Below are 26,315 nucleotides of genomic sequence, written 5' to 3'. Positions count from 1 at the left end.
AAGCATAAAACATTTTACGTACAGTTGTCACTGAAACAGAAATATGTTTTTGAAATAAAAATGATGACCTATGTAAAGAATACAAAACAAGCACTTAATTCTGATTCAGTTATGAGTTGTACGTTCTCCCTGATTTTGGTTATACACAAAAGGACTTCATTTTATTTCAGAATTGTGCATATTTCACATAACACATTTCCTCATATTGTAAGTATTTAAACACTTAAATACTTAATATTAAATGAATTAAATACTTAAATGTATTGAAGTATTCTTTCATTGTGTCTCATTTGCTCCCAGTGGCAAGAGTGTTTCAGAAGCCAACTGTGGGATTCCCAGCATTTGCTCCTTAAAGGAAAGGAAACATTCTTGCCACTTACACACAGGTTCTGTGCCAGCACACAGGCCCAGAGCACTTGTCAGTAACCACCCAGAGATTGGTGACTTAGAAAGATGTAGGTTAAGTGCTAATGACACCAGGAAATATATGCTTCCTAACACATCAGATAATTTTCTTAGTTTCTGAGCAAGAGTGAAAGTAATATGGACACAGGCAAAGCAAATGAAAGGTAAAAGGGAAAGATAAGCATTCCTACAAATGCATTTTTATATTCCTCTTGTACTAAGATCAATGGCATAAGAATGGTGATAGAATGTATTAAAAATCTCCATGTTTAAATAACATTTCAATAGATGTGTGTTTTCAATATACCAATTATCTATTTTGTTACATATTCTCTTATTTTGTAAAAATACAATTGGAAAGCCAAAACAATGAAAGAGCTAATACCACAATTTATACTAAGACAAAAACTATTAAACATGCCAAAAGCAATGACTCTTGAGATAAGCATATCAGAGCTGCCAGTCAACTAGAGATTCAGTTCTGATGGAAAAGAACAAGGTAGAAAGGTGGTTCTAGGGGCAAGGGTGGTTGGGGGGAACAAGGGGAAAGGGAGTTGTTGGTCAAAGGATACAAAATTACAGTTAAATAGTAAGAATAAATTTCAAGAGATCTATTGTACAGCAAGGTGACTAAAGTTAATGATGATATATTGTATTCTTGAAAAATGTAAAGAGAATGGGTGTTATGTGCACTTACCACAAAAATAATAACTGTGAAGTAATATATTTGCTAATTAGCTAGATTTAACTATTCTACAGTGTATTTTTACTTTAACATATTGTGTTGTACACAATACAAGCATGCAATGTTATTTGTCAATTAAAAAATAAATTAAAAATGTTTAAAAAGAATATGTATAGATGACTGAAAATACATCACTGAAAATTGAGTCAAAAAGGTTCAGTGTAATGATGGACAAAATAGAGATTTTTTTTTTTAATTTGGAACTGAAAATCAACAGACTACTGACATATATGGAGTTCCAGAATTAGTAAATTTCACAACTCCACAGAACCATTGACTGGGACCCAACTTATTGTATGCAATGCTATCAAATGAAAAATAAATCAGATCAATTATTTTTAGACTTAAGTGGTGGTTAGATCAAGAAGAAAGAGCAACATTTGTACTGGAAGTATAAAAGAATCATTAGTGGGACTATTACATGTTTTACTTTCCCAAGGTGATTACAATTTTATACATTCAGTTTCATCATTACTATGTAAAATACCTGGATTTATTTGGTTCCAACACGATGTTCACTAAACTCCTTTGTCACATTTTATTTATACAAAATAAACGAAATTCTCTTAAGTTGTTCCTATTTCAATTACATTACAAACATCTGACTAAGTTTCCCTTCTGGAGTCCCATCTGAATTCTACAAATGATGATACAATTATCAAATTCATAACAGTCTTATAACAGCTCTACTTCATTCTCATGTTTGGATTGAATTCAAATCTTGAAACTGTAATTTTCATATTCAATTTGACCTCATTAAGACATTATAAAAGTGTTCAGTTGAACTAAACCAAAACTTCCTACTCTCCCACCCTCAAATCTCCTCACCAGTGAAATCTATTTAATTTTTCCCATAATTGAAATGATGTTCTCATTTATCAGTGTGGTCTGAACGGCACTTTTAAGTTTATCAGTGAGTACATGTCACATGGGACTAATCAGTTTAACCTCAGTAGTGACCAGATCCTGAGTCAATACCTACATTTACAAAAATAAGAAATCTAAAAACCACTTTTGACAGATATTTTTCCTGTATGTTGATCTTCATCTAATGAATTTCTAGAAGTTTAAACTCATAACACCAACTTTCCACATTTAACATGTACTGCAAAGCAGATGTAACCATTTGGTATTATCAAACACAAGATTTCACTGAATCTGAAGAGCTATCAAAGTGCGACTTTACAATTAAAGGATCATCTTGCAGACAGATGCCTTTTTTATTACACCTTTCAGACCTTCAGTAAAATTACAGAACAGATGCCAAATCTGTGTTTTATTTTAGCAAAAAGTAGGCTTTTAGGAAACACTGGAGATGACTCACACATTGCTGAGCACATTTGATAACTGCAATCAAGAAAATAATGTCATATGCTTTAAAAAATTCACTTGCAAAGATATTCCAGAAACAGCACATTTTAATAAGAAAAGCAAATTCTAATGGATAAAATATTCTCATTTGTATCTAAGTACGTTTTTAAAGTTTTATTTATAAATGTTTCATTCAATGGTATTTTTATTCAAAGTAATACCTATTATTTAATTGTAAACTCAATATGGATCATGTTTCCATTTTTCCTTTCTTCTCTCTTTATGCTTATTATATCAAATTTCGGTTTGAGTTTATTTTGCTGCATCAGTTTTGTTTGTGTTTTTGCAAATTTCCATCACATGGGCTGGTTAGATTTGAAGCCCCATGGAAAGTATAGGGAAAAAATTAGCTTTCTTTTTTCTTCATATTCAAAATACCCTCTGTGACATTTATATATATAATTAGTATTTATTCTACAAAGTTTCACTTTTAGCTAGTGATTTCCAGCATTACCATGGGAAGTTCATAATAGATGTTCTTTTCTTTTAGTTCTAAAACCCTTTATTTTTATTTTTTCTTTGTGCTATATTGTAAGCATCACACTATTATTATTTTAACGATGTAATCTGAGTTTACTGTTTTAAAATATTATTCCACTTTTCTGCCTTTTAGAAACATGAATAGGGATGGGGTCTAGAGATCAAAAACTACTTCAAAGGTAATATATTTATTGTAGTTAACATTTTCAAGCTTTTCAAATGGTTTCACTTATTCAACAAATGGATATTCTGGAAGGTATGTAGTAGGAGAATTATGATTTTGATGCTATCTAAAGGCTTGTCACAAAATAATCAATAAAATAAAACTTACACAGCAGAATTAGCTAAATAGGTTTAGCCATGGAGCAGAATGAAGAGAATACAATTTAATACTAGAACAGAATGTATTTTTAAACCACCTGAGGTAGAAATTGATTTATTAATACCTTCATCAGGTGTAATGTGTTTTGTATTTCCCAGAGTGACTTTAGGCTAGTCACATAAACTCAGAGAAATAATGGATGTCAAAGTGTTTTGTAACTTGTAAAGGTCTAGACAAATGTAGTTTATTCTTTGGCATAATAGATTCCCAAATCTGAAATAAATCAAATGTCAATAAATGTGTATCATTATTCTTCCATTGTCTTTCTTTTACATGCAACTAAGAGAAGTGAGGACTCAAGACTCAGGTTAAATTAAAGTGACTATTTTTATCCTATGTGTGCTTTTTAATCAGTCTTTATTCTTTTTAATTATCCCTAGATATAAATGGGAGAGATTCCAGGAAACTAGAGTTGTTTCTGAGTTACTGGTTATACTACAAGTTTATCAACTCTAAGAAATTCTATTTTGAAATTTTATTACACTAACATAGTCCATGCCTGTCCATGGATAAGATCAGATAAACACATTCTTTGGAATAATTACATATTAGGATTAACAAATAAGTCCCCTTCTGGTCACTGGTAATAAAAGAAGAACCTTCTTAACAACATGTAAAACAAATTCCCAATAATGTTTCCAACTTTTTGTTTTGCTTTATGTATCCGAATTAAAACCATTCTTTCCTTACTCCGACAATAGTACGTTTTTATTTTAAACATATTTATAAATACTGCAAAACATTTTTATATAGCATAATGGCTACAGTTAATGACACCATATTGTATTCTTGAAAAATGTTGAGAGTGGATAAGTGTTCTCACCATAAAAATAACTATGCAAGGTAATGCATATGTTAATTAGCTAGATTTAACTATTTCACAATGTATATATATTTCAAAATGCCACGATGTACACAAAAAATACATACCATGTTCTCTGTCAATTTAAATCACCAAATTATTTATTTTATGTTTCTAGAGGTATCCAATCTTTGGGATGCATGAATGTTCTTAATGCAAATCTTTAAAACTGCTTCTCAGTGAAGTGGAAAGAAAACTTTAGGCAGAAAAGACCTACTTGGAGAGTTTAAATTTTTCTCCAAAATGCAAGGGACTGCTTGCACTACAACAATTTGAAAGTTCCAGATATTTACAGTTTACAAAAAAGTTGTCAAATATTTACAATGTTGCATTTATCTATAAGAATGGCCCAGGGCAGCATCAAATCGTTTCCAATAATGTCCCTCCTTTCAAACAAGCAAAAGCACATAGACAAATAATTTGTGTATATTTGACTGATTGCTTTAGATGTATTTATCTCAATTGACCAACACATCTTAAAAACAGGCTCATAATGCACTCACGTAAAAGATGCAAACCATTTAGTAAAACATTCTACACTTCGCCAAATGATTGTATTTGCTAAGGAAGTTGAAAATTCTGTCTTGCTGACAATGACTCTTGCTAACTACAGTTTAACAAGCTCTCTAGTAATATTACAGAACATATTTATATTCATGTATTTTCATTCAAGCATGAATTATTGACTCAAGACAAACATTGTACCTTTAAAAATATTTATATAAGCAACATGAGCAGCTTAAAAAAGTTATTTACTTCTCCATACTGTTAGAAAGGAAAGGTAGCAAAACATTGGAAAGTGTAAGGACTCCATGATCTGTTTCACATAAAATAAAATATACTTCCATTTAACGTATTAGACCCAAGTTCAGAATCCATACCCCTATTTATTAGTTTTGTGCAAAAGTAATTGCAGTTTTTGCCATTACTTTCAATAATTTCCCTCCAAATACTGGTGTGCAAATACATCAATGTAGAATTTGAACCTGAAGAAGTAGGATTAAAGGTGAAACTAAGTTTAAGCATCCATAAGATATGAGAAATATCCATTCTGTTTATTACAAGATGCAGTGCTAATTAAAAAAATGAGGAAGTGATGAGTTTGATTCCTGTCTCAGTATTTTACATTCCAATAGAATAAATTTACTACTTAAAATTGTTAAAGATATCTAGAAATATCACTCTCTAACCAGAATTTTATATTCTATTATCTCTCATACTTTTCCCTATTTAGTGAATTGGTTGCCTGATTTAATCTACTTCCTTTTAAACAGGGCCAGCCATTTCAGCTGTGTTCCTCCTAAAATTCAGGAATATTTCACCTCCTTAATCTATGTTAATTGACATTCAAACCCTCAACCCTGGATAATCCCTCAGAGTTCTCCATTTACCATTGTCCTAATATACTTCTCCCAACTGATTTTCTTGAAAGTAATGCTGTTTAACAGCTTTTTCAGTTCTTAGTGCTGATCTAACCCTGATACCTCTGTAAATTCTTAATTTCCTTCATTCCCAGATGTTGTAGAATAAAACAATATATCATTTTCAGTCTCCTAGCTGACACATATCATGTTTTAAATTTAGCTGGGCCAAAAATTATTTTGCTTATTCTTCATTTTCTTCTAAAATGCTCCAAAGGCAGCCGATCCCACATTTCCAACATCACTTTCATCGTGATTCTGCCCACAACCTCATCCGTGATGCTCACTAATATACAACAAAACAATTCTAAATGATCATCTCCAAATCTCACTAAATATTCATGAATTCTCTTATATTTTCACTACTTTTAAAGAAGGAGTATTCCATTTTCATTTCAGATTAGTTTCAGCCTTTTTGCTAAAAAAGTCTATCACCTTTCATATCTTAAAACTTTTGTTCCATCAATTATTTTTTCATTTTGCCATCTTCAAAATTCTCTACTGGCTTTTTCTTCATGGAAAATACAGATGCTTCCCTTCTTTAGTCTAAGAAATTTTACTTGACTTCAACGCACCCTTGAATTCACCTTATATAGATATCTTTTAAAACGTTTTTATACTGAAACACTTCTCAAAGGATGCTATGCTCACTGCTTCTATTTTCTTATCCTCTTTAGTCTCTTTCATTAATTGCAATGTAAGTTGTATATATGCTCTTCTCTACTAAAAAATTATCTCTCACAGAGTACAGATTATGGCCAATTCACAAAATTCACATCTCAACAATTTTTCCTTTTTCTTCTTTTTTTTTTTTTTTAAGACAGGGTCTTGTCACCTAGGCTGGAGTGCAGTGGTGCAATTACGTCTCACTGCAGCCCCAGCTTCCTGGGCTCAAGTGATCCTCCTACCTCAGCATCCACAGTAGCTGGAACTACAGGCGTGCACCACCGTACCTGGCTAATTCTTGTATTTTTTGTAGACACAGAGTTTCAGCATGTTGCTCAGGCTGGTGTCAAACTCCTGGGCTCAAGCCATCTGCCTGTCTCGGGCTCCGAAAGTGCTGGAATTACAGGTGTGGTGCTGGAATTACAGGGGTGAGCCTCCACCCCCAGCAATAATTTTTAAACTAAGTCAGACCTAAACAGTTCTCAATTTTATATCCCTGTATTCCTCTCCTCACTGAAGCTTGCTTCTTCTTTCCATCCATAAGTGGATTCATCTACCATGGTTTGTTCTTAAACCTTGGTGGGTTTTAGTCTATACTCCGTTATACTCTCTTTTGAGGACCTCACACCAGGACTTAATTGATATGACTCTAAAATTCTTTCATTTGCTCAATTTGTTGACCCTTATTCTCAAATTTCTTGTATTTGTCAGTGACCTGATCACACTTTGGGAGATCTCAAAATAATTTCCCAAGTTTATTTTGCTGCCCATGTATTTTTACGTTTTCCATGAGGTACCTTGTTATGTCCTTTCCCATTATATCCATTTGATATTTCAATCCTCCTTAGCTCCTCTATGACTATTCCCTCTCCATTGTCCAAAGGTCAACGTTGCCACAAGATTTAGTTTTGGTTCTATCTATATTGGCATAAATCTTATATTTTTCTCTTTATCTACTTCTTCTGTTATTGCTTTAATCTAGGAGAAAATTTTATGAAATAGATACTACTTTCATGATATAGATAAAAAGAAAATGACAACTTAAGAATATAGTTTGGTTTCCAAATATCAAATGTTTATCTACAGCCAAGCAAAGCCTTTTATTTGTATGTGTCAGTTTTAAGTTAGTGTCTGCATTCTAATTTCTATGAGAACAAAGAACATATCTGCTTTTGTTCTTTATTGAATTATGGCATAGGAAAGGATGCATGTATGGCAAATGGAAGAATGACAGAATCAGAATCTAAAATATTCTTGTGATTTGTTCATGATGGCTAGAACATAAGTATACCTTTGCATGTAGAAATGAGCAAGAAGAAAGTCATTTATATGTTATTGCATAGGAATTTTATTTTGTATCTGTAGTCAATAAGAAGATATTGAAAGATTTTTTAACTATGTAACTAAAATGATAATACTTGGCTTTTTTAAAAAAAATCAAAGACTACTTTGGGTATACTATGGCTCAAAGATTTAATGAGGAGGATAAATGTAGGTAGGACAGTTAGGAAACTGTTACTACTGTGCAAATTCTTGATGCATTTCTGAATTAATACAGAAATTATAAGTTTGAAAATAAGATTTGAAGAATGTTAGGAGACAAAGTGACAGAACTTGGTGGCAGACTGCATGTGGATGGTAAATGAAGGAGTGATTGGGGTGGAATTGGGTATGGTTGATTATATTACTCACTAGTATGTGAAATGTAGGATAAATATGAGACTGGGGAAAAGGGAAAGGGGTAATAATTTGGGATATTCAACCCTATGTTTTTTTTAGCAGGACCAAATGGAGATATCTACTAGATCAACAGATGGGTCTGAAAATTAGGAGGGATAACTCTAGTAAGAACTACATACTTGATAAATTCAATCCTCCATTTTCCTTATTTTATATTTTCCTTTTTCCAGATATCCTGTGAGTATACGCAAACTACGTGATTAACCAAGGCCTTTTAAAAAATCATTGTTGCAATATGTATTTATACTAAAAAATAATATACATGACTATTCCCACAATTAATGGACACTTAGACAAATATCTATCTACAACAGACCTGTGTGGGAAAAATCATGTAATTCTGTATTTTAGTGTTGTCATTTTTTAGCCTAAAATCTGTGTTAATAAGAAAAGAAAAATGAAATACCTGTTAAAATGCTTCTCAAAATCCAAGAAAGCTCATATAACATTTTTAAAGCACTTTATTGAGGTATGACTGATATGCAAAAGCTATACATATTTAATGTATGCAACTTGATGAGCTTGTAAATAAGTATACACCCGTGAAATCATCACCACAATCCACACAGTAAACTCTGTCACCTATAAAAGTTATTTCCTGTCTTCCTATTTACTATTACTATTATTATTATATAAGAACATTTAACATAAGATCTACCCTCTTAGTGAATTTTTAAGTGTACAGTACAGTATTGGTAACTACAGGCACTATAAATATTATCAGATATTTTTAAAATAAGTATAAAATTGAAATTTGGAATATCTAAATAAAAGATCATTAAAAACAAAAGATAGTACGTAGCCACAATATTCTTTCTCTTAAATGAAACACGCTTAGTTTGACTGATGAGGAATTTTACAGATTCATGATGCTTATTTTATCTATATCACAGAAATAGGTATTTATAGTCATATTAATATATCTGATACGTGTTTACTGATATGACAAACTGAAAATCCGTAATATGTATACAGTATTCATCTAAAATATTTACATTAAATCTAATCATCAGAGAATACAAATAATTGAATATATTTTAAAAATTGTCTTAGAAAAATGCCAATGTCAACAAAACAAAATAACGAAAATATTACAAGGGAAATGTTATAAATTAAAAGACTTTAAATAGCATAACGACAAATGAAAGTGTGAAACTTGATTGGATTATGAATACAAGAAATAAAAAAGGTATGGGAAACATTTTTTTGAAACAATCAGATAAATTTGAATATGGAGTATATAGTATTAGATAACATTTAGAATATATGTTTTCGTAAGCATGGAAATAGTATTTTGGTTTTGTAGAAAAATTGTCTTATTCTTAGAAGATGCATTTTGAAATATTTATGGGTCAAATGTCTCATATTCAGCAAAACAAAAATAAAAATATGTTCATATATATATATGTAAATTTATACATATATGAGAGAACGCAAACAGGACAAATAATTAATTCAGAACAGTGAAGGATATAAAATGCGGGCTTCTATAGTACTATATTCTTCAACTTCTGTAAGTTTTTAAATTAATTATCAAAATAAAAAGTTTGGGGAAAAATAAATGTGTTACTTATTTTTTTGGCAAAAGAAAATGTACAAATTTATCTGCAAATTTATTCATATTGCTTTATAAGGGAATTCTATCTAACAGTCCATGGGCAGAGCATTTCAAAATTACATAAATATTTTTAGAAAATTCTTTTCAATTTATTATTTGACAACCTTGACAACAAAATTTGATAAAGACAATGGCAGGTCAATCATCCTCACAGACATAAATATGAAAAGCAAAGCAAAATATTAGCCAACCGATGCCAGAAACACATAAAATGCAAAAAGGAAAAAGGTCAGGGGGAGTTTTGGGGGAAGAGTGATTATCCCAAAAATGCATTTTTAGAATATGATTAGAACATCAATTAATATTATTCACACTATCAAATTAAAAGAGAAAAATCATAGCAATGGTAGGAGATGCCAAAAAATAATTAAATAAAATTCCTTATCAATTCCTGATTTTAAAAACACCAATTAAAGTAGAAATAGAAGAGAATCTCCTTAGTAGCCGGATAAACTATGGGTAGAAAAACCTTCAGTAATTATCATACCTAACGGCCAACATTTAGCATTGTTGACTATAGATAGTAAACAAGGACTTATGATTAATGGGTTTCCTATTAACAGAACAGACACTAGAGTATGGCATAGTTTCCCCCGTTGACCTTCTTCTCTTCAATACTCTTATCAGGGATTTGGGTGAAGGTGGATAAAGCAGGCATTTCAAACTTGAGATTCAGTTTGAAAGGATATAGTGACAAAACCAAGTTAGAATTCCAAATGACCTCTACTAGCAGAAATGCTTGCCACAAATAAGCAAAATGGAATTTAATAAGTATCTTTGTTGAGGTTCAAAATCAATTAGATATGCATGGTTCGTGGAAGAATCTGGTGGGTAAGAGATGTGAAATAAAACAGAAAAACTTTAATTACCACAAGCTCAATATAGGCAAAAAAAAAAAAAAAAAAAAAAAAAAAAAAGAAAGGAGGCAAACTAATCACGGTCTTTATTAAGAAAATTATTTATTTATAAACAAGCACCAGGAGTGAGGCAGATCTAGGTGACAGAATGCCAGTGCTGTTCATAAATCTGGTATCTATAGCACAATTTTCAGTACCACATTTCAGAAGGACATTGGCTCTTGTATGGGGTAGGTTCAGAGGACAAATAATCTAAAAATCATGTTCCACAAGAAAGGAGGAGTGGATCATATTATACTTGAAATATTTCTTTAAAAGGATATGAGCACATTCTTCAAATAATAGAAAATTCTTAGAGCTCACTATATATTAGTATATGTTCCAGGTAAGTTATATTTGTAATCTAATCCTCCCAAGTCTTAACCCAATTTTGTAATAGAAGAAACTGACTTTCAGAGAGACTGAATTTGATCAAGACACTTAGTCACAGTCAGAAATTAGTGCAAGCTCATATCTATTTAGTTCCAAAACACGATGAATCCAGCTATGTGACGGGCTGTCATGTGGAAAGGACAGAGAATCTTGATGTCACTCCATAAAAAGGAGAAATAATACGCGGAACAAAATTAAGTTGGCCCAAAAGAGACTACCCTAAAAATCTTTTATACCAACAGTCTACCTGTGAATGACAAGCTGACACAGCAATACCAATACGTCTCTGAAAGTACACTGCTTTCAAGGCCAGGTGTAGGGGGCTCATGCTTGTAATTCTAGCAGTTTGTGAGACTGAGGCAGGAGAATTGCTTGAACCCAGGAGGCCAAGTTTGCAGTGAGCCATGATCATGCTACTGCACTCCAGCCTGGCAACAGAGCTAGATTCTGTCTCAAAACAAACAAACCAACAAAAAAAGTACACTGCTCTCATACTAACTTATAAAAAATGCATTTAAAATAATTTCTAAAGTGTTGAAACTATTTTGGTATTTATCAGTGCCTACTTAAAAAAAGAAGCGATATGACATAGCTTTAGTGAGAGTCAGAATACATAGTTTCTTTGTTTGAAGACCTATCTGAAACTTTGCATGATTATCATAATCTCTATTGGATTCATTTTTCTCATGCATAGACTGAAGAGATATACATAGCTGGTTGATTTCTAAGGTTTCTTTCTACTATACAATTATGTGATTTTTAAGATCACCTACAAAAAAAAAATCTTATGTGTGATTACAAGTCACAATGTTGTAATCTCATTTTGCCTGTTTGAACAAGTTATCTGAAATGAACAATCAAGCCTTGTGTGTGTTCAATCGAAGTTCACTTACATGTATAAATATTGGGTAGATTTAAAATTGTTTTTAATATTTTAAGATTTAAAAATGTGGAACAGGATTCCTTATTCTTATTAAAAATAAAATAATTTATGAGTATCTAAGTATGAATTAAGTATAAATGTAAATAATTATTTGTAACATTATCTATTTCAAAGAAACAGATGCATATCTTGTTAAAATTCTCTTGGTACCCCTTGACCCAGAAACTAATATTAGCGATGACCACAATTTGGAAGGAAGAGATTATTTCAGGACACCATCAGCATATGTGAACATGCTGTTACAATGTCTATATTTGGCTCTGTAACATGATCTAATCTTACAAGACTGAAATGACTATTGTGAACTATGACCTAGAATCATTGTGAGAATGGGGCTCAATAATTTATTTTTGAAAGAACTTTGCAATAGAGTTCCAAATAATAAAAGAGATTTTAAGTAGATAGGCTTTTCTTTAGGAATTTTCCTGTTAATGCTGTAATTGACTATACTGGACCTTTACATAGAAGACTGAAGTCACTACATAAAGCAAGGATGGTACAGGCACCTTTTTAAAGACTTTCAAGGGAAAATATCAACTTTTAATATGTAGTTTCATTTAAAAGTACATGCCATTTTTTAAAAAGTGATTGATTATTCTGCTAACCTTGCATACAGCATGAATTACTAGCTAAGTTACAAATAATTGTTATACAATAACATACCCTGTAGCCTTAGAAATACTTTTGGAAATGCCACAACTTAGTGTCATCAGTATGATTACCAAATGGCCATATTTATGAAATACAGAAGACCATTCTGAACGTACATTAACTGACATAGTCTAAAAGTCACTTTTTCAGAAATTTATCATAAATTTAACTAGTCAATAATATAGAGTGAATAAAATAAAATTTGGTTGTGATTTTTTAATCTGCCCAAAGGTGGTTCTCAATCAATAAAATATTTCTCTATAGTACATATACTGGTACAATTCTGGAAAATCATTGACACACTTTTTCTCATTAGGCTCAATATCTCAAGATAGACAATTCATTTAAAAGACAGTGGTCTAAGTTATTTTCACTTCATTGTAGAAATTATATCATCCTTTAAATAAATTTAACTGACATTGAGAAATGAGATTTTTTTCTCATTTCTAGTTGAACACTTTGGTTGAACAAAATACAACATTAAATATACCTGCATGAGCAAGTACTGCAGTACCTACTAAGCCCATTGACTTTTCTTCCACATCCCCACTGCTCTGTGATTTAAGACAGTATATGTATATACACACACACACACACTTATATATATATACACACACACACATACATATATATACACATATATGTGGAGAAAGAAATGAGATATTCTGAGATTCTGTCATTTGTACAGGATGATGCTAGAATTTCTAATATTCAGTTCTATTGTTAGAGGTTTTTAAACAAAATCTATCAAGGACAGTTTTATAATATTATTGGATCACTCTTTTTTCAAAGTGATGCACTTCCTACAGCAAAATAGTGAATTTTTTAAAGCCAGCAAACCAGACTATTGTGCAAAGCTCATTCATTTACTGTTGTCACTCTCACAAACAAATAACTCTCAGCCATGCCAAATTATAGGGTCAGTTGTCTTTGGAAAATGGGCAAGGTAATTTGATTTTATTCTCAACTGTTTCATTCTTGGGCACTGCAGTCTCTAGTAAATGGGATGGTTGTTCCCAATCTGGCAGTTTGTGTTTCATTAAGTAAAGAAATTTTAGCAAGTTACTTTGATTTTTGCATCTATCAACTTTGGTGTCATATTTCACTACCTGTGATGGAGAGCCAACTAGCACAAAATCATGGAGAGGTGTGTTCTAGAGGCTTTCTCAAGGGAAAGAATCTATATATCAATACCCAGCAATGCAACATTATTTCCCATAGCTTTACCACTCTTATTTCCTCACTATCACATAAGGTGGACAGCTGTTTCAGACAACTGCAGAAACTAGATACATTTACATATGGCTATGACAAAAAAAAAAAAAAAAAAAAGTTGTCCTGAATAGAATTAAATTTAGGTGTAGCTACATCTGTTCACGGAGGCTTAAGAAAACATTGTAAATCATGCAGAAACATTTCAGTGAGGAAAAAATGATACACAGTACAAAGGACAAAATCTCATTTCTGAAGTATGAGTCAAAGAATTCATTTTTTTTTTTATTGAGATTCTACTGAGTTAGGCACTGTTCTAGGTGCTTTGGATAAATCAGTGAACGAAGCAGATAAAGATTCTTTGCAATATGAAATTTACTTTGCAGTGATGAAAGACAGAAACATTTTTAAATGATATATGAATTATTCCTAAGCATGTAGAAGAAAAGTGTTAGGAAAAATGTGAAGGTAGAATAGGGAAATGAAGACTGAGTGGGTGAGAGTCGAATTAGAAATTTAAATAGGGTGGGTCGGGTGCGGTGGCTCACGCCTCTAATCCCAGAACTTTGGGAGGCTGAGATGGGCAGATCACTTGAGGCCAAGAGTTTGAGACTAGCCTAGCCAAAATGGTGAAACCCTGTCTCTACTAAAAATACAAAAATTAGCTGGGCGTGGTGGCTCACGCTTGTAATCCCAGCTACTCAGGAAGCTGAGGCAGGAGAATTGCTTGAACCCAGGAGGCAAAGTTTGCAGTGAGCCAAGATCTTGCCACTGCACTCCAGCTTGGGCAACAGAGCAAAACTCCATCTCAAACAACAACAACAACAAAAATCCAAAATAACAACAACAACAATAACAAAAGAAAGGTGGGGATTTGGGGTTACCAAAAGTCATATTAGTTTTGCTTACATAAAATCTTACCAGTTTTAGTAAAACATTCCTGTTGACTACAATGAGTAGTCAAGGATATATCTATGCCTATAATTCCTGAATTTGGGATTTTCCTGGGAAATCTCAAAAATTGGTTTAATTGTGTTACGTTGAAATCTGTCCAAAATTAACAGATATCTTGAGACGTCAAAGATGTCCTGTGACCTAATTTTTGGAACTGCCAGTAATAGATGAAGACCTTTGCCTCTCCTAGAGACATAAAAAATAGTACTCAAAGATCATTATTTTAGATTAGATCCTTGGTCTATGTAGGTCAAGATCACATTTCTGCTGATAAATTTTGGTTGTAGCCTGAGGACACATTCTAAAGATATGATTTCATATCAATTATAAAATGCTGCATTTTTCCACAACAACATTTTATAGAGATTTACAACTAATTTTATCTAAAAATTTTATGAACTAATTTTTATTATCAGACCTTATCTACTTTTGGTGAATTCCTGGTTTTCTCCTACTGTAAAGCCAAAACTTTCAAACTTCAACAAGTTGCCTGAATTTACTCCTTCCCCTCCCCCATCCCCACATGTCCAAGATTCGTAGGTAAGTTGAAATGTTAAGATTTAATTCTTTCCATACCCTACATATTGCAGTAATTTTCAAATTCTCTTTTTTTAATTCTCAAGAACCACAGTCATTTTTAGTGTGTTTTCATATGGAATTCCTGCATTTTTTTTTTTAATTTTTTTGACAGAGTCTCGCTCTGTCACCATGCTGGAGTGCAGCCTGTATTTTTAGTAGAGATGGGGTTTCACCATGTTGGCCAGGATGGTCTCGATCTCCTGATCTCGTGATCTGCCCACCTTGGCCTCCCAAAGTGCTGGGATTACAGGCTTGAGTCATGGTGCCTGGCCACATTCCTGCCCTCTTAATCATTTTAAACATCCCTATATTAATCCTCCCTAGCCCTATTACATTTATACTGCTGGGTCCCTAGCCTATGTCTGATAAACATGTGTTGTTTATGTTTTCTCCTAGTCAGTGGCTTGTCCTTTTACATTCTATTTTGATCAAGTCCAATTTGTTATATTTTTACTTTTTGTTGGTTCAATGTTTCATACACTATCTAAGAAAATTTTGGTGGTTAAAGGTTGCAAAGATTTTTCAACTACATATTTCTCTAGAGATTTTTTGGCATTATTTTTTATATATAAGTTTATGAGCCATTTCTAATTAACTTTTAGTATGTTGTGATATGAGTCAATATTCTTTTTTCATGTAGATATTCAGTTGCTCCAGTATCATTTGCTGAATAAATGTAGGGCATCTACAGTAACATATTAGACTTCTCTTCATGAAAAAACTGCGAAGTGTTCTGGATGCTTGTATTCTCAAATAACATTGCTTTGTGTTTGACTTTGCACTGTAGTCTGCAAACAACTTTATGCTTATTACGTCTTTAGAGTAATCTTGTGAAGTATGTGTTTTCAGTTTGTAGGTGAGGAAATTAAGGAGTTAAAAGACTTACTGAAGATATTACACACACATGCACACACACATACACACACGGACAGAAAAAAATCCTCAAGCCTAGGTCATTACACTTTACTTCAATACTTCTTAGTTTTCATTTCAAAACACATACACACACACACACACACACAAATCTTAACAACAAAGTAGATTCAAAAATGTCCTCAAAACAACTTGAGGCATAGCATGAAGCAACCACTGATTTTTCCCCAAAGATTCATGCTTTTTATTTTATATTACGCATTTTGTATTCCTGTACATGATGTTTGCAAAGTTTACTAGATACAAAATCAAGTGTTATATTGTATATCATCAACTAAAATAGCTGTTTTAGATAAATGCAACCATTTCTCTATAACATTACTGCCAGCTCCTCCTTTGCCCAGGCCCTGCTCCTTCACAGAAATGTGTAACCCATTTTGAAATACTCCCATATTCATTCTTACCTGGAGCCTCCCTAGAATTGCTTAGTGTTATTAGCAATATTCCTTTGTTAAAACAGAAGCAATTATAATATCTATATACCAAGGTAAATGGGATGCTGGAGGCAAGCTCCCATCCTCCAATGACAACAGGTTTTGAACCATTCTGAAAAATCAAAAGTTATTACCTAGTTGTTGGGTGTTTTTTTCTTGCTATTCAATCAATAGTGTATATGAGGAGACATTCTGGAAGAATGAGAGTAATCTAGAGACTATGAAGTTGAGGACCACTTTTTTGGGTTGCAAAGCCAGGAGATACAAGCCTCCCAAATTATATTCAAATGCAATAATATATGTTTTCCTTGACAGTGTATAATGTTTGCTTTAGAAGGTACACTAGGAGAGGTATCTGTTACAGATTTCTCATAATAGGAAATTAGCCATATGCAGAAAAAAAAATGAAACTGGACCTATATCTCTCACCATATACAAAAATTAACTCAAGATGGATTAAAGACTTAAGACCTGAAACTCTAAAAATCCTAGAAGAAAAACTCTTCTGGATATTGGCCTAGGCAAAGAATTTGTGACTAAAACTTCAAAAGCAAATGTAACAAAAACAAAAATAGGCAAATGGGACAAACTAAAAAGCTCTGCACAGAAAAAGAAATAATCAACAGAGGAAACAGACAACCTACAGAACAGGAGAAAACATCTGCAAGCTATGCATCAAACAAAGGACTAATATCCAGAATCTACGAGGAGTTCAAACAACTCAATGAGAAAAAAGCAAATAGCCCCATCAAAAAGTGGGCAAAGGTCATGAACAGACATTTTTCAAAGACAACACACAAATGGCTAACAGTCATGTAAGAAAATGTTCACCACCACTAATTGTAAAAGAGATGTAATTTAAAACTACAGTGAAGGCCGGGCGCAGTGGCTCACACCTGTAATCCAGCACTTTGGGAGGCTGAGGCAGGCGGATCACGAGATCAGCAGATCGAGACCATCCTGGCCAACATGGGGAAACCCGTCTCTACTAAAATACAAAAATTAGCCAGGCATGGTGGCACATGCCTGTAATCCCAGGTACTCGGGAGGCTGAGGCATGAGAATCGCTTGAACCCAGGAGGTGGAGGTTGCAGTGAGCCGAGATCATGCCCCTGCACTCCAGCCTGGTGACAGAGTGAGACTCAGTCTCAAAAAAAAAAAAAAAAACTGCAGTGAGAGACCACCTTACACCAGGTCAAAATGGCTATTATTAACAAGTCAAAAAGCAACAGATACTGGCAGGGATGTAGAGAAAAGGGAACACTTATACAATGTTGGTGGCATGTAAATTAGTACAGCCTCTATGGAAAAACAGTATGGATATTTCTCAGAGTTAAAAATAGGACTACCATTTAATCCAGCAATCTCACTACTGCATATGTACCCAAAGAAAAATATATTATTATTTTTAAAAGACATTTGCACTTGTATGTTTATTGCAACACTATTTATAATAGCAAAGTCATGGAATCTAAGTGTCCATCAATGGAAAATTAGACAAAGAAAATCTGATATATATAATTGAATCCTACTCAGCCATAAAAAAGAACAAAATCATGTCTTTGATGTCTTTGGCAGCAAATGGATGGAACTGTAGACCACTATCTTAAGTGAAACAATTCAGAAACAGAAAGTCAAATACCACATGTTCTCACACATAAGTGGGAGCTAAACAGTGCATACACATGGACATACAGAGTAGAATGATAGACAATGGAGACTTGCAAAGGTGGGAGCACAGGCGGGGGTGAGGAATGAAAAAAAATTACCAGTTGGGTACAATGTACACTTTTCAGATGATGGGTAAACTAAAAGACCAGACTTCACCACTATGCAGTTTATCCATGTAACAACTGCACTTGTACCCCCTAAACCTATGAAAAAAATTAAAGATTATCCATGAAAAGTGATAATCAGTTTTTAATATCTATACAAATTTGGTGTATCAGTTAATAATATTCCTCTTTTTATGTTGCAGGAGCAGGAGAATCTGGCAAAAGTACTATTGTTAAACAAATGAAGTAGGTACACATCTGTCTCAAATGTTTAATATTTGATGTCTGTCCGTGTGTTTGACCATTCTTAAAATACATGCTTTTGTAAATGCTGATTGACAGTCTTTTCTAAATCATGGATTATAACAGAGTGGTCACAGTTCTGTGCAAATATACCTTGTATCCTTTAGCAGAAAGTGTAGCACTTGAATAATATTATAATTTCCATTTTTTTAAATGTGCCTCTCAACAAGACAAATGCTTAAAGCATTATGTATTACTTATATTAATCTGGGTATATCAAGGGCTTTTTAAAGTGATCATTAACTGTAAATATTTTAAAATATGTCAATCAATGATGCATTTGTATTTTTAATCTCATTGGCATTTTTCCTACCTGGGAATAAAATGCTTAATTACTACCATGAATTTTAATGTATTTTTGCATTTGTTTTCTCTACTTTTTCCTTTTTATAATGAAATAACTAGATCTGAATTCCTTAATAAGGAAATAAAGAAAACCAAAAAGAATGCAGTGTGTACCTGAATAAAATGGTAATTGACAAGTAAAGGTAAATGGGTGAAACCTCATGGCTTTGTTACTACTAGAGAATTTTAAAGGATAATTGTTGCTAAAAAGAAGTAAAAGCAGCAGCAGAAGAAACAGAAGCAGAAGCAACAGCAGCGGAAGGAGGAGGAGGAGGAGGAAAGGAGGAGGAGGAGCAGAGAGGAGGAGCGGGGAGGAGGAAAGAGGAAGAGGAGGAAAAAGGAGAATAAAGAGGAGGAGGACCATGTTTGAGTGTATTTTTAAAGTATATGTTAAAGGATCTTGTTGTTTGGGACATATTTTAAGAGGGAGTGATGCCCGCCAGTCAATAATGAAATTGGTTCCAATCTAAGCCACTGTTTTCCTTTTATGTGATAATGTCATGTAAGTTTTATATCAACCAATATTTAAGCTTCACTTATCTGCAACCAAACGTTTGATCTTTCCTACTGTTTCTGAAGAACAGAGCTCCTTTATTCTGTTCCCTGGGATCGTACAATTTTTGAGTTTTTAGGACCATCCTGGCAACTAAGTCATCATTTATAACATTACCACAGTATCTGCCTGCTCTTGCCTCCCAGGCTATGATCATGCTTGAACCTTTCTTATCTTTTTTCATTTCTCCATTCTCTGTGAGCTTAAATAAAGAAAAAAAAAGACCAATTATTTGGCTATGTAAAAATTAAAACTTTTAAATATAGTAAACCATAAATAAAATTAAACCAAAATTAGAGAACTAGAAAATATTTACACTAAATATGATAGATTAATAATTGGTGACTAGTATATAAAGGCCCACAGATTGCTAAGTAAAACAATAAGCCTCCCAATATATATAAATAGGGATAGGCTATGAACAGAGAGTATAGAAATGATAAAATTCAATAGATAAATAATGTATTTTAGTGTAACCTCATTAATTATAAAAATTAAAAATCAAATAAATAATGAGGTAATTTTTCATTGTAGTAAATTGACAAACAATAATTAAAAAATAATGTTACCCAATAAGAATGAGATTTTGAGAAATGGATATTTTTAATTGCTACTTGTAAAATTATATATTACAGAAAATTTATAAAAATAATTTTTTTTTTTTTTTTTTTTTTTTTTTTTTTTTGAGACGGAGTCTCGCTCTGTCGCCCGGGCTGGAGTGCAGTGGCCGGATCTCAGCTCACTGCAAGCTCCGCTTCCGGGGTTCACGCCATTCTCCTGCCTCAGCCTCCCGAGTAGCTGGGACTACAGGCGCCCGCCACCTCGCCCGGCTAGTTTTTTGTATTTTTTAGTAGAGACGGGGTTTCACTGTGTTCGCCAGGATGGTCTCGATCTCCTGACCTCGTGATCCACCCATCTCGGCCTCCCAAAGTGCTGGGATTACAGGCTTGAGCCACCGCGCCCGGCCAAAAATAATTTTAATATACATAGTAAGCTGGGAAAATTAAAATTATTGATCTAAATATGTTTCTGAGAATTGTCAAAAATGATAAAATATGCAAAAATGTGAAAATAATTCAAAAATATAAAATATGAAAGCCTGTATAAAAGGCTTATATCACTAAGATAATGAAATATGGGATAGAATAAAGTACCACAAATTAAAATAAAACATAAGCAATTAGGTTGCAAAGTTACAGGAGTATTCATTCTTCAATTGCAATATTATATAACTATTACAAATCATGTATTAATCTCATGTATATGAGAAGGTTTAAATATGTGGAAATGCTATGTTAACTAAAAAAACAGGTTACAAAATTGCATGAACATTTTAAATTTTATTTTATTGATTTAATTTATTTATTTGGGAAAGGGTCGCACTCTGTCACCTAGGCTGGAGTGCAGTGGCACAATCTTGGCTCACTGCAATCTCCACCTCTCAGGTTCAAGCAATTCTCCTGCCTCAGACTTCTGAGTAGCTGGGATTACAGGCACCTGCCACAATGCCCGGCTAATTTTTTTTTTCTTTTGGATATTTTTACTAGAGTTGGGATTTCACTATGTTGGCCAGGCTGGTCTCGAAATCCTAACCTCAAGTGATCCACCTGCCTTAGCCTCCCAAAGTGCTGGGATTACAGGCATGAGCCACTGTGCCCGGTGCATGAACATTTTAACCTCAAGTATGATCAAATAGATAATTTTTTTTAAATGAAAGAACATATACCAGTGTTCAAATAAATTTTCTCTCAATAGTGGAATTTAAAATTCAAAGCACCTTTGCTTTTAATATTGTTAGGCTTTTCACATTTTCTACAGTGAGCACTTCTTTTATTATTTAAAAAGAGCAAATTTCCTTGTTCTGCTTTATCTTTCCTTTTTTCAGTAGAATTTCTGTAAAAAAATAATCAAAATTTGCTTTCTTTACTTTCCACTTTCCATTTTCAGCCATTTTCATCACACTTTCACCTCTGGTAAGCTGCAGAAGTTGCCCTTACAAAGATTATTTATCATGTCATCTTTGAATAGTAATTTTATTTGAAGTCTCCTTAAGTCCTTATGTTAATTCCATATTACATTACTGTTCCCTCTTAATATTTTTCTTCAGCTTCTTTAGAACTCTTTCCCAGTTCATCTATCTCCTTTATTCTTCTAACTCTATCTCTGACTACACTTAAAATGTTAGTGTCTCTACTGTACCGGGAGACACTGGCACTTCTCTACTTACTCTGCACCTTCAAACGAAAACTTCCAGAGTTCTGTGATTTTCACCGGAATCTTCAAGCTGACTGTTTCAGAGTATTTCTTTCAAACTCGCACACTTTGTCTAAACTAGGGAGGCAGATACATCTACTGCTATATTGTCTGGCTAGGTCCAAATCAGAATAAACATTAAACCTATCTCCCATCTGGCCTCTATTGCCCTAAAATTGATTACAACACCACCAGCCTACAACGCAATAAATCTCAGCGTAGTTATACTAAGCCTTCACCCTTTCACTAAGTCATGCCACATCTACACAATTGGTCTCCAAACACATCATTGATCTCCATTGGTCATCATTTCTGACCTAGATTAATTCAGTATCTTCCTCAGGAGCTACTACCTCCCTGCCCTTCCCTTCATTACATTATCCACACTGCCATGAACTGATCCATTTAAAGCTGATTGTATCTCCTGAATTCAACTCTTCACTCGTGCTATCGAGATCAATCTCCTTGCCATGGCACACAAGACACTGGAGTCCAGTTCTTGCTGATGTCTTCATCCTCCTATCCTATAATTTCTCCCCTCTTACTTCCTGCTTCACTAATGCTGACCTTTTGTAAGTCTGTAGACTAGCACACTATAGAAGGCTGAGCTTCATGGCTAAGATCATGGACTGTAAATCAGATTGTGTTTGTGGTCCAGCTGTACCACACACTAGCTGAATAAGTTGGGGATATTTGCTTAATTTATCTGTGCTGATATTTCTTATTTATAGAATGTAGAACATAATTGTATCTACTTTAAAGGGCTTATTGTCAGAAATATGAAGACAGATGAAGTGCTTACAACAGTGCTTGGCACATATTGAATGCTTGAAAATTGTGAGCATCTACTTGTTCATATTGATCTTTCTGCCTAGAATGATTCTCTGCCCTTTTGATCATCTAGTAATAACTATCCTTGAACAATTAGCTGATTATCACTGCTTCCAAGATGTCTTCTTTGATACCTTACACCAACTCCTAGTAGAGTTTATCACTTTTTATTTTCTATAGCATCTTACTATATGTAGCGTTTGGTCCTATACATTATCATAATGTTCAAAAATCTCTTTATATGCTCTGCCTTCTTATAACTCAGTACTCTTCAACCGAACTTTGTGTGATGATAGGAAAGTTATCTATCTTGCCTTAAAATATGGCAGCTGCTAGCCACGTGTGGCCTTAGTAGCCACTTGAAATGTTGATAGTGTGATGGAGAAATTAAATTTTTAATTTTATTTAATTTTAATTAATCATCTAGTGACTAACATATTATACAGCAGTGCTGTAGTCTATGGTTTGGGAAGGAGGGACTTATATAATGTATTCTCTTTACCACATAACACAGTATGTCACAGAAAATGCCCCGTGAAAGCTTATGAATTTCAACAGACCTAGGAACCAACTCTGCAGTTGGAGTGCTCTGTCTCACAGAAATTGATATATGCAGCTCCTGGAAAAATGATGTTGTTTAAAGTCCCACTTCAACTGGACATTTTAACATCTGTTTTTATAATTTTTCTTTGTGATAAATGTTTCTTCACTTCTGATAGCAGTCAGAACTTGTTTCATGAAGAACACCTAAGTACCCCACGTTTATTCACAGTTGCCATTTTAATAATTAAAATAATTTTCCAAGTTCGATTTGACAGAAAACTGGGATTTCTTTAGTAAACTTTTTCTTGATCTATCCATAAAGACATTTTACTGCATTTTTTCTACAGTCTTTGTCTACTTTATTTACTTATTTAATGATTCAATGCAGCAAGATAGACATGACCATGTTTAACATAGAAGTTCAGCAATGATTTGTAATCAAATAAAAAAAACAACAAATAACAAATATAGGCCCTGCTTTTACTTCTTTCAGTTGAGATTTCTTGTATATGAAGGTTCTAATATCTTCAAAGACATTAAAGAGGCATTTGTGCTCTTTTCCCCTCTATGCTAAAGCCTTTATACGTGTAGACACAATATAAACATTTAGTAATATGACATTCAAAAAGACGCCTAACGAATACAAAGCACTTCAAGACAATTAAAACATTATAGAAAGGAACAAAAACAATTCTACAATAAAGATGCAAAAATACGTAACTGGCACATGTAATGACTTTAGCTTTTGATAGGTAAATCTATTTTAAGCTATTATTCCAAAACTTCTAGTAAAATCTTGAGTTTGGCTGAATGAGTGGAAGGTAGAGAAGAGTTCAGCCAAATAAAATGTCAGGCATTTCAACTTTTATAACTCAGTGGCACGTACACAGATGGAGAACTGACAAGAGATTTAACACAGGGCAATTACCTGTACTAAAAAAGATGCCTTTGTTGATGCTGTAAATAGAAAGAAGGCACTCCTATTTTCCAGCATGATAGGAAAAGTCATGAATGTTCTAAATGACTTAACTTCCTCTAGACATCAGGTTGTGGACACAAGGCCAAGTTTCAAAACTGTGAATATATCTTTGTCCTGAGAATCTGTAATTTTTTTTTTCTTAAAAACAAAAACAAAAACAAAAAACAGGCTTTCTAAGTATAATGCTTATGATTTACTCGTTTCAGAAAAGTATGTTAAAATAACAAATCCTAAGTCCTTTTGTATTTATCTGGTAGCCCAGAAAGAAAATATTGTATGAATGACAATGATAATGAAAGTCCAAAGGCATAAAATTGTTTAGATTTAGCATATACATATGGTCAAAATTCCTTTTTAATGAAAATATACTATAATTGTATTCAAGTAACTTATTTTGATGTGCTTTAGTGTTACAATCAATTATTCAACTCACAGAAACTTTTCATGTTTAAATTATAGGATCATCCATAAGAATGGTTACAGTGAGCAAGAATGCATGGAGTTCAAAGCAGTAATTTACAGTAATACATTGCAATCCATCCTAGCTATTGTGAAAGCCATGACTACCCTTGGAATTGATTATGTAAATCCCAGAAGTGCAGTAAGTATGCAAATAATGACAGCTGTATGTCCTGCAATAGAGTTTGAGCCACAAAATAAGAGGACTTAATAAGTTCATAGTATTAATCTATACCCAAAATTTAAAAATATGAAACATGAATTTTGAAACATTAATTATGTTTTGTGTAAGATTTCTTATTTTCCTTGAAGTGAAACTTTTTTACTGTATACTGTTATTCAACATTAGTTGTTTTCCTGAGGATTAAACTTAATATCAAATAATACACCATAAGAAACAAAAATATTGTTTACGATTGCTAAATGCAAAAGTTTATGGCATAAACACAATTTGCAATATCTCTACATTAATTTTTTAGTTATGTCATTTCAAAGAGACTAACAATGTTTAATAATAACGCAATAATTATAATTAATGTTTGATGATGATTACAAAGTCTGCGTGGCAACAGGGAAATGATTATAATGCTGAGTTTTTTAAAAAAGAATTCAAATTGTAGGAGCAAGCAAATGGTTGTATATTAAGTATATTCAAGTAGTCATAGTTCTGTTTGTAAGGTAACAACAAAATTATTTTCTCCCTACTTTATATTTTGCTATATAGTTATTTTATATTAAAATATATTTGAAATCCACTTACTTTAAAAGTTTATAGGCAAATATATAAAAATATTTGGCAAATGAAACTTATAGTATTATCCAAAGAACCATAGTTGACCCCACCCAAAAAAGAGAAACTGAGTAGAATCCACAAGAAGAACTCACCTATTTCCATATGTCCCCTCCAGGAGCAGCTGGGCATCTGGTTACCTCCAGAGGATGCCAGTTGAATGCCTACCAATGTAATTCTTGGAAACCTTGCTATAGAAACAATAAAAATAGAGAACAAAAGCGTAGTAAGGATAAAGAAAGAGGAGTCATTTGAACTCCCTCAACCAGCTTAGTGGACCTTGTAAATGGCCACTGAATCTTGTAAATGACCACTAGAAATCATTACAATTAAAACAAACAAACAAAGGCGGCTTTTCCATGCTCTTAATGTAAAGAAAGGGGAAATCCCCCTTTTTCTTGTCACTTTTCTTCAAAGAACAAAGAAATGCTAAGTATGGTCTTCAGGCAGATAGTTTATAAAGCGAGGAGTCAGATATTTTACTGATTCCCATTTCTAGTTTTCTCCACAGTTTGCTCCAATCTATCTCTCTGGCTACAGTTTCCCACTCATGTGTAAAAGGGGAACTTGATGCTCCCCTTCCCGAGTCCAAGTGATCTCATTGTTCAGTTCCCACCTATGATGGGTGCTGACGAGTTGATGGGTGCAGCACACCAACATGGCACAAGTATACATATGTAACAAACCTGCACGTTATGCACATGTACCCTAGAACTTAAAGTATAATAAAATAAATAAATAAATAAATAAGGGGAACTTGGAGGAGGTGAACTCCAAGATCCTTTTATTCTTTATCTCT

General features: G+C 33.1%; 1 protein-coding gene across 1 annotated transcript in view; it reads left to right on the top strand.

Moving 5' to 3' along the window:
- The window catches only part of GNAT3 (G protein subunit alpha transducin 3), a 56,011-nt gene that overhangs the window by 870 nt on the left and 28,826 nt on the right, over nucleotides 1-26,315 (top strand). The window contains exons 2-3 of the mRNA XM_050785228.1: nucleotides 18,664-18,706; nucleotides 24,727-24,868. Of these exons, the coding sequence (XP_050641185.1) occupies nucleotides 18,664-18,706; nucleotides 24,727-24,868 (185 nt within the window). The remainder of the gene's footprint in view (nucleotides 1-18,663; nucleotides 18,707-24,726; nucleotides 24,869-26,315) is intronic.

Source organism: Macaca thibetana, chromosome 3 (assembly GCF_024542745.1).
Source record: "Macaca thibetana thibetana isolate TM-01 chromosome 3, ASM2454274v1, whole genome shotgun sequence".
Lineage (NCBI taxonomy): Eukaryota > Metazoa > Chordata > Mammalia > Primates > Cercopithecidae > Macaca > Macaca thibetana.
Note: the sequence above shows the minus strand (reverse complement) of the source record. Positions and strands in the feature narration are given on the sequence as shown.